This window comes from Plecotus auritus (assembly GCF_963455305.1).
Source record: "Plecotus auritus genome assembly, chromosome: 7".
In the NCBI taxonomy this organism is placed as follows: domain Eukaryota; kingdom Metazoa; phylum Chordata; class Mammalia; order Chiroptera; family Vespertilionidae; genus Plecotus; species Plecotus auritus.
In genome coordinates this window covers 94,412,902-94,425,471 of record NC_137774.1, presented here as the reverse complement: position 1 = coordinate 94,425,471, position 12,570 = coordinate 94,412,902, and the positions used below count along the sequence as shown (strand labels likewise).

The 12,570-nt window shown below is 43.8% G+C and overlaps 1 protein-coding gene across 2 annotated transcripts; it reads left to right on the top strand.

The window, feature by feature from the left end:
• The first annotated feature begins 2,237 nt into the window (after nt 1-2,237).
• On the top strand, nt 2,238-11,568 carry LOC308253463 (zinc-alpha-2-glycoprotein-like). Of its 2 annotated transcripts, XR_013961134.1 has the most exons (5): nt 2,238-2,592; nt 5,304-5,561; nt 7,755-8,027; nt 8,641-10,541; nt 10,701-10,840. XR_013961134.1 is itself a non-coding variant. In XM_080679003.1 (4 exons), the coding sequence occupies exons 1-4, from the start codon at nt 2,517-2,519 to the stop codon at nt 8,934-8,936; spliced, it is 903 nt and encodes a 300-aa protein (XP_080535129.1). In that variant the 5' UTR covers nt 2,238-2,516; the 3' UTR covers nt 8,937-11,568. The 2 variants fall into 2 exon arrangements, 1 of the variants encoding a protein (XP_080535129.1); XM_080679003.1 differs by having other exon boundaries at nt 8,641-11,568.
• The last annotated feature ends 1,002 nt before the right edge of the window (nt 11,569-12,570 follow it).

Below are 12,570 nucleotides of genomic sequence, written 5' to 3'. Positions count from 1 at the left end.
TGTGGCCCTTTAATTCTCTCTCACATTAGTATTTTTAATTACATTGTTTTGGGTGGGAAGTATATGGAAATGTTGTATTTGATATTTAGTAATGGAAGAAAAATCAAATAACTCAGAAGGAAATAAACCAGCCAGTGGTATTTAAACACACACACACACACACACACACACACACACACACCAATTTAGAACAAATAAAGAAAAACATATCACAGGAGAACATTTTCAGATCAATGAAGAAACCAGAAGTCACATGAATAGCCCAAGGCTAAGGCAGATTACAATGAGAGATCTCACCCCACTTATGAGAAGCAGGGCAGACTTGGACCAGAAGGAGGAAACCTCTAAAGACTGGGGGAACAGGAGAGGGCACAGAGTCATTCACAGCCCCACAGAAACTTCCAGGAAGGATTGAGATTTCAGAGAAGGTATAAAAGTGTAACACAGCTTGCCAAAAAGAGGTAGAAAGATTGTTGCTGACCAGGAAGGTATGAGACAGCTGAGAGGGGAGAGTGACAGATCCTGACAGGTATGCAACCTGCATTTAGGACAGAGCCACTTTAGGATAGCATGTTGCTCTGTATGGGGGACCCCTTTGCAAACAACCATCAGGTCACAAAAATACATGGAAAGACCTGCACTTCCATGTAACTGGTTTCTGCTCTATTCTGTGTTTTATTTATAATGCATTAAGTATTATCTTGAAAGGAATAAAAAAATAAATAACTTCTAAAAATTAAGAAAATATAAAATTTGTCTCAACAAGTGAGTAGATGGCACAAAAGGCTAAGAACTGGTGATCTAGGGATAGAGTATGCAGGGAATATAGGCTGTGAAGGAAAAGACACAATAGTAAAATGTGCCTCACTCATTGGAAGACATTGGATGTTCTTTGGATGCGGACTGTCTGGAATTTGACTCCAACCTTCCTTTTGAATATAGCACGCCATCTGCCATACCCTCACTCTCCTTCCTGAACTCCATTTCCACCAAATGGCTTCAATGACTCTCAGATAGATCTGCTGCCATCCCTTTTGGTCCCTGCTCATTTATCGATTGATCTATTTTTGTGTTTATTTGTTGTCTTCTTTCTGCCAGGAACTGGGCTTAGTACTAGGGACAGAGAAACAGACAGAACACACATCCCTGTCCTTACAAAATTTCTTCCTGCTGCCAACAGAAATTCTATCCCTGTTGGGTATTTCCCTCAACCCCAACGTCTCTCAGGAAGCCTTTCCCAATGCCATTCCACACTTGACTTCTTCCTCTGGTGAAACTCCTGTTGTCACTCATCCTTAGTAGCAATTGTATAAGTTTTGCAGGAATGTCTGGGTCATACTTGACTATTGGAATTTTCAGACTTTTGTTATTAAGTTATGAAAACTTATTTTTTGTTTTTAGCTTTAAATCATTAGGCACTATTCATTTTTTGTCTGTTTCATCTTTAAAACTAGAAAAGCCAAAAGATCCTCTCTGCACTATTATAGATATCACCTGGTTTTCAGACTGTGCTTTGACTCAATACTTTCTGCTTTTGAGTTAATTACATTTTTTAAATATATTTTATTGATTTTTTACAGAGAGGAAGGGTGAGGGATAGAGAGTTAGAAACATCAATGAGAGAGAAACATCGATCAGCTGCCTCCTGCACACACCCCACTGGGGATGTGCCCGCAACCAAGGTACATGCCCTTGACCGGAATCGAACCTGGGACCTTTCAGTCTGCAGGCCGACACTCTATCCACTGAGCCAAACCGGTTTCGGCTAATTACATTTTTTTTTTTTTACAAGTTTCCCAGCACTATGGACTCGATCATCACACTTTGTCTTTGAATTTCTCAAGCTGTTTGGCATCTAATATTTTGCCTTCACTGAGCATTCTATTCTAGTTGACCATAAGAGGTGACTCAGTTGGCTGTTTGACCCTCCACTCCTTATCATAGCCTGCGAGACTGTGCCTTTAACCCCAATTCGGCCCCATAACCAAGCCTGGTTCCCCTTCCTCCATTTTCCCAAGTGACTGTTGCTTAAAAAGAATCCTTTTCCAATTTTGGTAACAGTCACATCATTAGTTACTGAAACAGATTCCTATTCTGACTTTAAGCAAAAAAATACATTTATTTACCAGCTAGTTCTTGGAATCAATGGAGAAACTAAGAATTAGGCAGGAGAAGCACAAACCAAATAACACCATGGGACTGGTCCTGTAATTACATGCTGCTGCCAAGAGAGCAACAGTCTGGACCCATGTCAAAGTCCCAGTCCCAGATCACCTGGCTCAGCTCCACATGAGCAGATCGTCTGTAGACACCGAGGAAAACACACCCAGCCTGGCCTGTGCATCCTGCTTCCTCACAGTCAGCTGAGGAGCCCCGCCTGGCACTCTCATTGGCCTGTGCATTTACCTCACCTGGGCAGGGCTCAAAGCCAAGCTGTTCCCAAAACTATATCTGGCTGTCTCTCCAAGTAGTCTGCACCAGGACCTGGGAGCTCCAGTACCTTCCACTCAGACACGATGAGCACAATGGTGCCTGTCCTGCTGTCGCTACTGCTTGTTGTGGGTCCTGCAGTCCCCCAGGACACTCAAAACAGTGAGTTGGGAACCAAGGGCTGGGTATGGAGAAGAATGCAGGGGAGGGAATGAGCAAGATAGATGGGCTGGGAGAGGGCCCCGGCTGAAGCCGGGATTCCCGGTGTACAGTGGGAATGGGTGTTCAAGGCTGTCAGCTACCTCAGCTCACACACTTCCAGAAGCATTTAGGGAGCCTCTGGACTCATGCTACGTAAGGCCTTGAATAATTAGAATCTAAAATTCTTAGTAGGAAAATGAGCAAAACTGAGACCCAGACAAGTGAAGTGACCTGTCCTGGGTCATACAGCCAAGACAGAGCAGGGGCCACACAGGTAGAACTTTTGGTTCCTCCCTCCTTCCAATGGCTCGATGTATCTGACTCTGAAAAAGAAAGACAGCAACTCCAAAGAGCACTTGTAAAGGCATATTAACTGGAGGATACTTCTAGAAACAAGCCCATTCCTTCCCCGCCCCCCTCCCCAGTTAGACACTGACAGTGGGCCTGGAAGGCTAGTGACAGGGAAAGAAGCCAGCTGGAGGTTGGGCAGAGTCCATTTTAGGACAGAGTCCTGAGGCTTTTTTTGGCATACAAAATTTCAGGATGAAGAAATGTAAGCAAAACTGTGTAAGTTAGAATTTTTACATTTACAAACTGTCAGAATATGTGTTTTATAACTATTGATTATATTTACATTGTTAATAACATCCTACACCAAAATCTAGTGTAGCTTTAGGGTTCTCCAGAGAAACAGAATGAATGTGATGTATATGCACATAAAGAAACATTTATTTTAAGGATGTGGCCCAAACCATGGTGGGGGCTGAGAAGTCCAAAATCTGCGGGGTGGGTCAGCACACTGGAGAGCCAGAGAAGAGAGGATGTCGCAGTCTTGTGTCCAGAGGCCATCTGGAGGCAGAGCGCCTTCTTCCTCTGGAGACCTCAGTCTCTTCTCTTGTGGCCTTCAATGATTAGAGGAGGCCCACCCACATTATGTGTGGTAATCTTTACTCGACATCTACTGAGTAAAATGGCAATCGCATTTAGAAACTAATTAGTGAGAATAACTCACAAATATTTCCCCACTCACACTTTTTATCTCTTCTTTTCTTCTTTTCCCTTGTTACTTTTTACATATGAATTTTTCTCATTCTTCATCTCCTTTTACCCTAATTTTAGCAAGCTTTCCATATACCCACATGTTTTTTGACTTAACCTACCCTTTTGTTCCCCCTGGATACTTTTTCTTATTTTGAAACTCTTTCAGCATGCCCACTGCTTTTCACATTTCCTATACCAAAAGCATCTTTTCAATGTTTTCTAAGTTAGTTTGTGAAAAGAAGAGTTGAGGCCCAGTTTTGGTATCACTGAGCCTAGTTCATGTCCTGTATGTCCTACAATTGTCCCTTCTCTCCCATCCATTCCCCCTGCCCCACTGGCACCTTTCACCTTCCTGTTAATCATATCTGTTTCTTCATAACCTCCTCCACCCTTCCTTACCTTACCCTTTTCCTTCTCCCAACTTTAAAAAAGAAAAGAATAACTTAAGTACTGGAATTAGAAATCTGGAATATGACCTCTAACATTAGTAACACCTATCTATATATATAAAAGCCTAAGCAACCGTCCGACCGATAGCTATGACATGCAATGACCACCATGGGGCAGACGCTCTTACCGGTAGCTATGACACACACTGACCACCAGGGGGCAGACACTCAATGCAGGAGCTACCAAGCTGTGGTGACTTGGCAGCTGTGATTCTTGGGTGATGCACCTGGAACCAGAGAGGAGGGAGCCTGATTCCGGGGTGCATCACCTGAGAACTGCCCTCTTGCAATCTGGGACCCCTTGGGAGATGTTGGAGAGCCGGTTTCGGTCTGATCCCCGCCGGCCAGGCCGAGGGACCCTACTGGTGCAAGAATCCGTGCACCAGGCTTCTAGTAAGAGTTATATTAGGAATCCATTTTGAAATTTATTATAAAAATATCCCAACCTTCTACCGCTCTCCGACTCACACAAAAATGCAGGGACAGCCCTGGCATTTCTGAGTTCCATCCTGTTCTTACCTTATGCTGATCCATTCTAGGTCATTTCCTGAGGTTACTAGTCAATTCTCCTTCCTACACTTTCTAATTATAGTGTTTGTTAGGTTCAACTAGGTTATGCTCCAATAACAAAGACAGTTTTTAGTAGCAAACTCAACAAATGTTTATTTTTTTGCTCCTGTAAACATGAAAACAGATCAGACAACTATTCCTGTCTTCCATGGGGTGATTTAAGGACCCAGGTAGTTTCCATGTTGGGACTCTTCTATTTTATCCTGTGGCCTCCACAATCATCACCTAAATAAAAGAGAGATAGAGGTTTCAAACCAGCTCATAGGACCTCCAACCAGAAGAAATAAATCACTTCCACCCACATTTCCTTTTGACAGAACTCAGTCATGGTCCCAATATACCTATAAAAAGGCTAAGAAATGTCATCTTTGGATGTGCCAAGGGAAAACACAATGTAGTAAAACACAAAATGGTCTCTGAAGTATCATCCCCAGAATAGAAGTAAAGCCCATTCTCTCAAGTGAGCGTCCAATAGTGCATGCTGGCAGCAGGTGGAGAGAGCTGGGGAGGAAGAAGCCCAGTGATCAGGTCTCCCTCCCTGGCCCTCTGCTGCCCCACATTGGGACTCCCCTGCATGAACTTCACAGCTCACTCTTTTCTCCTCTTTTGCAGGGCCTTATTCTCTGACCTACCATTCCAATGGGATATCTGAGCCCAAGGAGGGCTTCCCCAGTTTTCAGGCAACTGGCTACCTCAACGACCAGGCCTTCTTCCACTATGATAGTGAAAGTGAAAAAGCTGAGCCCCAGGGCCCATGGAAACAGGTGAAAGGAATGGAGGACTGGGAGGAACTAAGTAAACTTCAGAAGGCCAGGGGGGACTTCTTCCTGAAGAACCTGAAAGACATCATGGGCTACTATAAGGACACAGGTCAGTGGACTATGGACTGCTGGGGTGGAAGGTCTTAGCTCAAGAAGCAGCCCTGCAATTTTGAGTGAAAAGGGGTCTGCAGGCTAGAAATACTCCCCATGCCAAAGAAAAAGCAGCACATTTAGAGATTTACAGACATTTCTTCATCCCCCTCCCCCACATCACAGCTGCTTTTCCTCCTTCCCCATCACTTCCCCCATGCTCACTCCCAGGCCTCAAATCTCACACCAAGTGCTGTTAGTATCAGCCCTTAAGGGCATATTTGTCCTCTCAGCTCCACACCCCTACCCATCTGAGGTGGATCCCACTTTAGAAGGCATCAAACTCATCCCCACCCAGGGATGTTGAGGAGTGAGCTAACCTTGGGTCATTCTGATCAGGGTTCAGGTTCTAGCTCTGCCAGTCACTAACTGTTTCACAGTGAACATGTTCTTAATTATCTGGTCTGAATCTGCCAAAATTGGACCATTGAGTCCTGCCTCCAAGAGATTTTTTAAAATATATATTTTTTGATTTTTTACAGAGAGCAAGGGAGAGGAATAGAGTGTTAAAAACGTCTATGAGAGAGAAACATCGATCAGTTGCCTCCTGCACACCACACACTGGGGATGTGCCCACAACCAAGGTACATGCCCTTGACCGGAATCGAACCTAGGACCCTTCAGTCCGCAGGCCGACGCTCTATCCACTGAGCCAAACCAGTCAGGGCTCCAAGAGATTTTTTAAAAATTACCTAGGTAAATTCCGTGAAAGCTAGAACATAGCCTGTCTTGATTTCCCCGGGAGCCCCATAACCTAAGACAGACAATGAAGATGCTAAGTGATTGAAAGAAAGTACCTAGTGCAAACCATGGCTCATACTAGCAGCTCAGGAAGGACTGAATTCAAAACCACAAACTGTTAGGGTTCCATAAAATCATAAACACCCTCCTGTCCATAGGAGGAGACTCAGGTGGGAGGGGTCACCAGGTCTTATGGTGTGAGGAGCCGGCAGAGTGGAGATAGGAAACTAGTTCTCCCATCTCCCAACCCAGCACTCTTTCTCCCCAAACCATGCTGCCTACCCCACAAGCCAGCTAACCACAGGCCTGATGAACTGGTGATTTTAAATTATTATAGGGCTGGCGTCAAAAGATGGGTTTCTGAGCATTAAAAAACAAACAAACAAGAAGCTACAAAAGAAGGCAAAAGTTACTAAATCTGAAGGATGTAGTTTGGAAGTCCTAGTGAGAAAACAGCCTGAACTGTGCTCAGAAATAAGTGTGGGTAAGGCACATGTGCCTGGGAAAGAAACTAAAACAAGTTTGATTGACTGGAATGGAAATGTTGATGTGAGCAATCATGAGTAAAGATATGAAAACAGGTATTAGAAAATAATAAGGCCTGACATTTATTGAGCTCTATGTGCTGTGCTAGGCACATGTATTGACACATGCAATGATCAAGATAACCCTCTAACATAGTTCCATTGCCATCTTAGAAATGAGAAAATTGAAGCAAAACCGGTTATTGGCTGAAATTTATACAAGCCAGGTGAGGGTGAAGACGGGTCTGGGATTTGAGCCCAGATAGCTTGAGATCAGAGCCAGTGCCAATAGCACTAGTCAGTATTGGATAAACACCTACTTTTATAATAGAAATAAAGTGATTCTGCCCCCCTTTCCTAAGGCCAATTTCCAAATGGGAAGGGAGGCCGTGTTAAAGACCTGTAATGAAAATATCAAACACCCGTATAGAGGGAAGAACTGATCAACTTATGTGGACTCAACTGGAGACATCAAACTCCATGGAGATGGGAAAAGAGGACAGATTGCACTATCTATTTTTAACTACAAGTAATTTCTATTTAACTTGAAAATGCACCTCTGTGCTTGTTCAGGTTCCTGAGACCTCACAGTATATTCAATGTTCATTTAAAAAGGTGCTTCATGGGACTAGATCTATACACAGCCTGTAGTAATCTGAAATTCCCTGATTGGGAAGAAGGTATCTCATCTCAGACTGGCCTAAAACACCAAAGCATACTAAGTTTCTCACTCTATTTCTGGCTAATAACCCATTTGCCAAGATAAAGGGGATGCATCTTTAGATTTCAAAACCCTTTCTTCTTCATTGCAAACTGTGCAGGAGTAAGTTATTAAGATGGAGTTGATGCCAGGGTGACTGATTTCTGGGGGGTTGTGTTACATGCAGGGAATCACACCATGCAGGAAAAGTATGGCTGTAAACTTCAGAATAACAGCTACGGTGGGGCATTCTGGACGGTTGCCTATGATGGACGGGACTACATCAAGTTCGACACAGAAATCCCAGCCTGGATCCCCCTGCAACCAGAAGCTCTGAACACCAAGGTGAAGTGGGAGACAGAAGGCTCTGTGCAGCGGGCCAAGGCCTACCTGGAAGAAGAGTGCACCCAGAAGCTGCGAAGGTACCTGCAATACAGCAGGCCCTTCCTGGACCGTCAAGGTACCTACTGCCCCCATGTCCTCCTCATCACACTGAGCTGAGAAAGACCAACTTCAGGCTGGAACCTCAGGGGAACAGTTCAGGCAAATCCTGTAGTCATTTCTCTCTGTGATATGCCTCCTGGCTTGGCTGCGGGGCAAAGGCAGGTGTGTAAAATGTCTGCCCAGGAAGGATGAAGATGAGTAAGTGTGAGCAGGATTGATTGACACAAGCTGAGACCTTGGTTTAAGAATTAATCAGAAAGAAGTTCTTATGGGAGGGATGAGGGAAGGGTCACAAAGACAGAGCAGCAGGCAGACGGGAGGAGGCAGGAGCCACAAAACCCACTGGGAGATTTTGAGAAAAAACAAAACAATGCATTTCTTGCCATCAGAAGTCAATCCACAGTGGGTGGGCAGGGTGCTGGGAGGCAAGAAAGTAGCCACAGACATTCCTTTATCCAACAGGGAAGGTTCATGGAAAGCCTCAGCTTCCCTGATCTTCTGGAAGTTTCCCTAGGGAGACAGGTAGAAAACTGAGAGCTCTGCTCATCCCTGACTCCAGGGGTGGGAGAGACATAAAAGGGGAAATGTTTCCTTCAGACCCTCAACCTCTGTGCTGTATCTCTCCACAGACCCTCCTTCTGTGTCAGTCACCAGCCATGTGGACCCAGGAAACATCAGGACCCTCAAGTGCCTGGCCTACAACTTCTACCCACAACCCATCAGTCTGTACTGGACTCAGGCAGACAGTGTAGTGGAGACTGACTCATGGGGAGAGGGTCCTATCAATGAAAATGGCACTTACCAGTCCTGGGTAGTGGTGAAAATCCCCTTTTCAGACAGAGTCCCCTACTCCTGCCACGTGCAGCACAGCAGCCTGGCCCAGCCCCTTACTGTCCCGTGGAATGAGACAGTAATTGGGAGCTGAAGGCAACTCAGGGTCCAGAGACCATTGGGCACCCTTTCATGGGGACATGAGAGAGATGAGCTCTAGAATGACTGTCATCGCCATCAGTGAGGCCCAAAAGAAGCAGTGAAGGGGACTGAGAGGTAGTGAATTTGGAGACACAAAGCTTGAATGCTAGGCACTGAACTGACTCACTGCTACATTCCCTCTCTGAACCCATTATCTTTTCGGTGAAATCTAATCACACTAAACAACTAGCCTATAGGCAAAAATAAATCAGATTATTGTATTGCTAAAATCTGTAAAGAAGTCAGCAGAGATTATTATTCATCCTGCCCCCAAGCATTTGAATCATCTGAAATTCTTGGTATCCACTGGAAACAATATGTTCTGGCCATCTTTTTGTTTGTTTGTTTTATTGATCCTCACCTGAGGATATTTTTCCCATTGACATTTAGGGAAGGTGAAAGGGAGGGACAGAGGGAGGGGAAAGCAACAATATGAGAGAGAGACATATGATTGGTTGCCTCCCACATGCCCCAATTGGGCCAGGGATTGAACCTGCAACCCAGGCAGGTGCCCTTGACCAGGAATCAAACCCAGGACCCTTCAGTGCATGGAACAACACTCAACCACTGAGCTACACCAGCCAGGGCTGTACTGGCCAGCTTGACCTGGGGTCTCCACTGTAGCATGGTATGACCACCTTGTACCTTGAGCATTGCTCAGGTGCCCACTGCTGATGTCCCCTCTGGTCATGAAGTCATAGAACACTGCAAATTCTTTAATTCAATCCGAAACCTCTTCTGTACCTCAGTTTCCCCCGCACTTACTTGCCACCTGTGAGACACTATCCTCCACTCCAGCCACTCTGCCTCCCCTACACTATGTTGGCTTTAGGGCCATGTCACCAGAACCCAGCTGCCTGCTACCAAATAAGCCAAACCCCTGAGACAGATGCTGTTGAATAAAGAAAGTGGTGTATTCAAGTACTGGACACCTGAGAAGATGGGGGACTCCTGTTGCAAAGCCCATCTCAACATCTCAGTGCCGGCAGAGCTTTTTATAAGGAGGAAGAGAAAAGCAGAACAAGGAAATCAAGAAGAGGGGTCTGAAAAGTTCTCCATGTGCTGACCAGCACAATCCATTTCAATGAGGACTATTGAAACTGGTCAAGTGATGGTCGGGTGTGCATCATCCTGGTCTTCATCATCTTGGTTCTATGGTTGAAGGTCAGCAAACCTCCCAAAACTGGGATGACTGAAGGTCAGAATATGCATCTTCTGAAGTTAGTTCATATAATTCCTTTACAAACATGCTGTTTATCTACAAGCTATGTATTAGTCAGAGTTAGTATTTACAGAAACAATGTCAAAGGAATGGTGAGGGAGGTTATAATTCCCCACTGTTACAGCCACACACAACTATAGCTTATTTGAAAGGCTTCATTCTGTCAGGACACTCTCCCAGGAAAGTAAAAAAAAAAAAATATTCAGACCTGTAGAGAATTTTCATAACAGTTTATTTGAGCCTAACTGATGGTATAAGCCATAAAAGAAGATGCAATATGCACTGGAGAATAACAGTTTGCATCTTCTTTTATGCATTTGAAATTAAGAAGGAAATGTAAGGACATGGGAGAAAACAAGGTGGGGATTAAACCAAAGGATAGTTAACAAGTTATGTTCTCTCTTTTGCTTGGTAGTTCAGTTTGTTCATTAAATTTCACAACAGACTCCTAGGTAGAGAGCAGGCAGACAGTTCTGGGGCGGGGTGGGGGGGAAGGGGGGGCGTTGAGAGGGTGGAGGGATTGAGAAAGGAAGAGAGAGAGAGAACCCATGGACATGGACAACAATGTGATGATGGCAGGGGCAAGAGGGGAGTGGAATAGGGCATAAAGGAGATAAATGCTGATGGAAAAAGTCAAATAAAATAGAAAATAATTTTGTTTATTGCTCTCTTGAGAGCTACCATCCCCTTTGAGGGTTACTATATCTGGTATTTCAAAGGTGTGTAAACCTTAGATGCATAAGAGCAATGGACCGGCTGGCTTAAAACCTTTCACTAAAGAAGTTATAGGAATGGGGCTTGGCTTCCCACTATGACCTACCCAGTTATGAATTTATGAACAGGTCACCCTATGAGATTTCTTTCTACAGGACCCCTTTTTTTCATCCACAGTTCCCACTTTGGTCATAAATCAATCCAAAGAATGCATTAATGACCAACCTTTTGATTGGATAGCGTGGTCTCAGCCCTAAGAAGGCTTATTCCTAAGAAATCTCAGTATCAACGTTGTCTTGTTGACCATTGGGCATAGGGCTATACTATAACCATGGAATCTGAGCTGAGGTTGAATTTTTTCCAAAAGGGAAGGGCAGGTAAGTGGAAGGCAGTCAGGTCCTATGGCCTTCATTACAGATAAAACATGCTAGATAATTTCTGTTCTGAACTATCATGATCCGAATTTTGCCTTCTGCCTCAGTTTTCTGTATTTGGCATCTAGTATAACATTTACATAAGCCATGGAAAGAATATTAATAGTTATACATGTTCAGTAATCATAAATAGTTGGACTATATAGAAAAAGCCAAAGACAAATATAACTATTATGATGACTAATCATTATCAGACTGGTAAAAGATAATCAACCAAAATGGATTCTGAGTTCAGTATCAAATAGTAGGTACACAAACCTTGTCGATGTCTAGGGATAGTTGTCTATCCCTGATGTCGGCACCTTCTCGTCCTCCAGCAGTCTTTGATGTCCATAAACAGGGGTAGATGTCCATTACTGTTTAGGTGCCTGATTAGGTTCCTTCCAACGAAAGTGTCTTTTATGTGATGTCCTTTCCAATAAGCAAAATGTCCAGGTGGCAGTTAAATGATTTTTAATGTCTTTGTCACCTGAAAGCTGACTGAAAGAAAGGGACTACCAACTTGGCATTTTCTTTCTTTTTTTATATATATATTTCTTTTTTAAAAAATTTAATAAATCTTTATTGTTCAGATTATTACAATTGTTCCTCTTTTTTCCCTCATAGCTCCCCTCCACCCAGTTCCCACCCCACCCTCTGCCTTTACCCCTCCCCACCACTGTCCTCATCCCTAGGTGTACGATTTTTGTCCAGTCTCTTCCCGAACCCCCCACACCCCTTTCCCCCCGAGAATTGTCAGCCCACTCCCTTTCCATGTCCCTGATTCTATTATATTCATCAGTTTATTCTGTTCATCAGATTTTTTTATTCACTTGATTTTTAGATTCACTTGTTGATAGATATGTATTTGTTGTTCATAATTTTTATCTTTACCTTTTTCTTCTTCCTCTTCCTAAAGAATACCTTTCAGCATTTCATATAATACTGGTTTGGTGGTGATGAACTCCTTTAGCTTTTTCTTATCAGTGAAGCTCTTTATCTGACCTTCAATTCTGAATGATAGCTTTGCTGGGTAGAGTAATCTTGGTTATAGGTTCTTGCTATTCATCACATTGAATATTTCTTGCCACTCCCATCTGGCCTGCATAGTTTCTGTTGAGAAATCAGCTGACAGTTGTATGGGTGCTCCATTGTAGGTAATAAACTGTTTTTCTCTTGCTGTTTTTAATATTCTCTTTGTCTTTTGCTCTTGGCATTTTCATTATGATGTGTCTTGG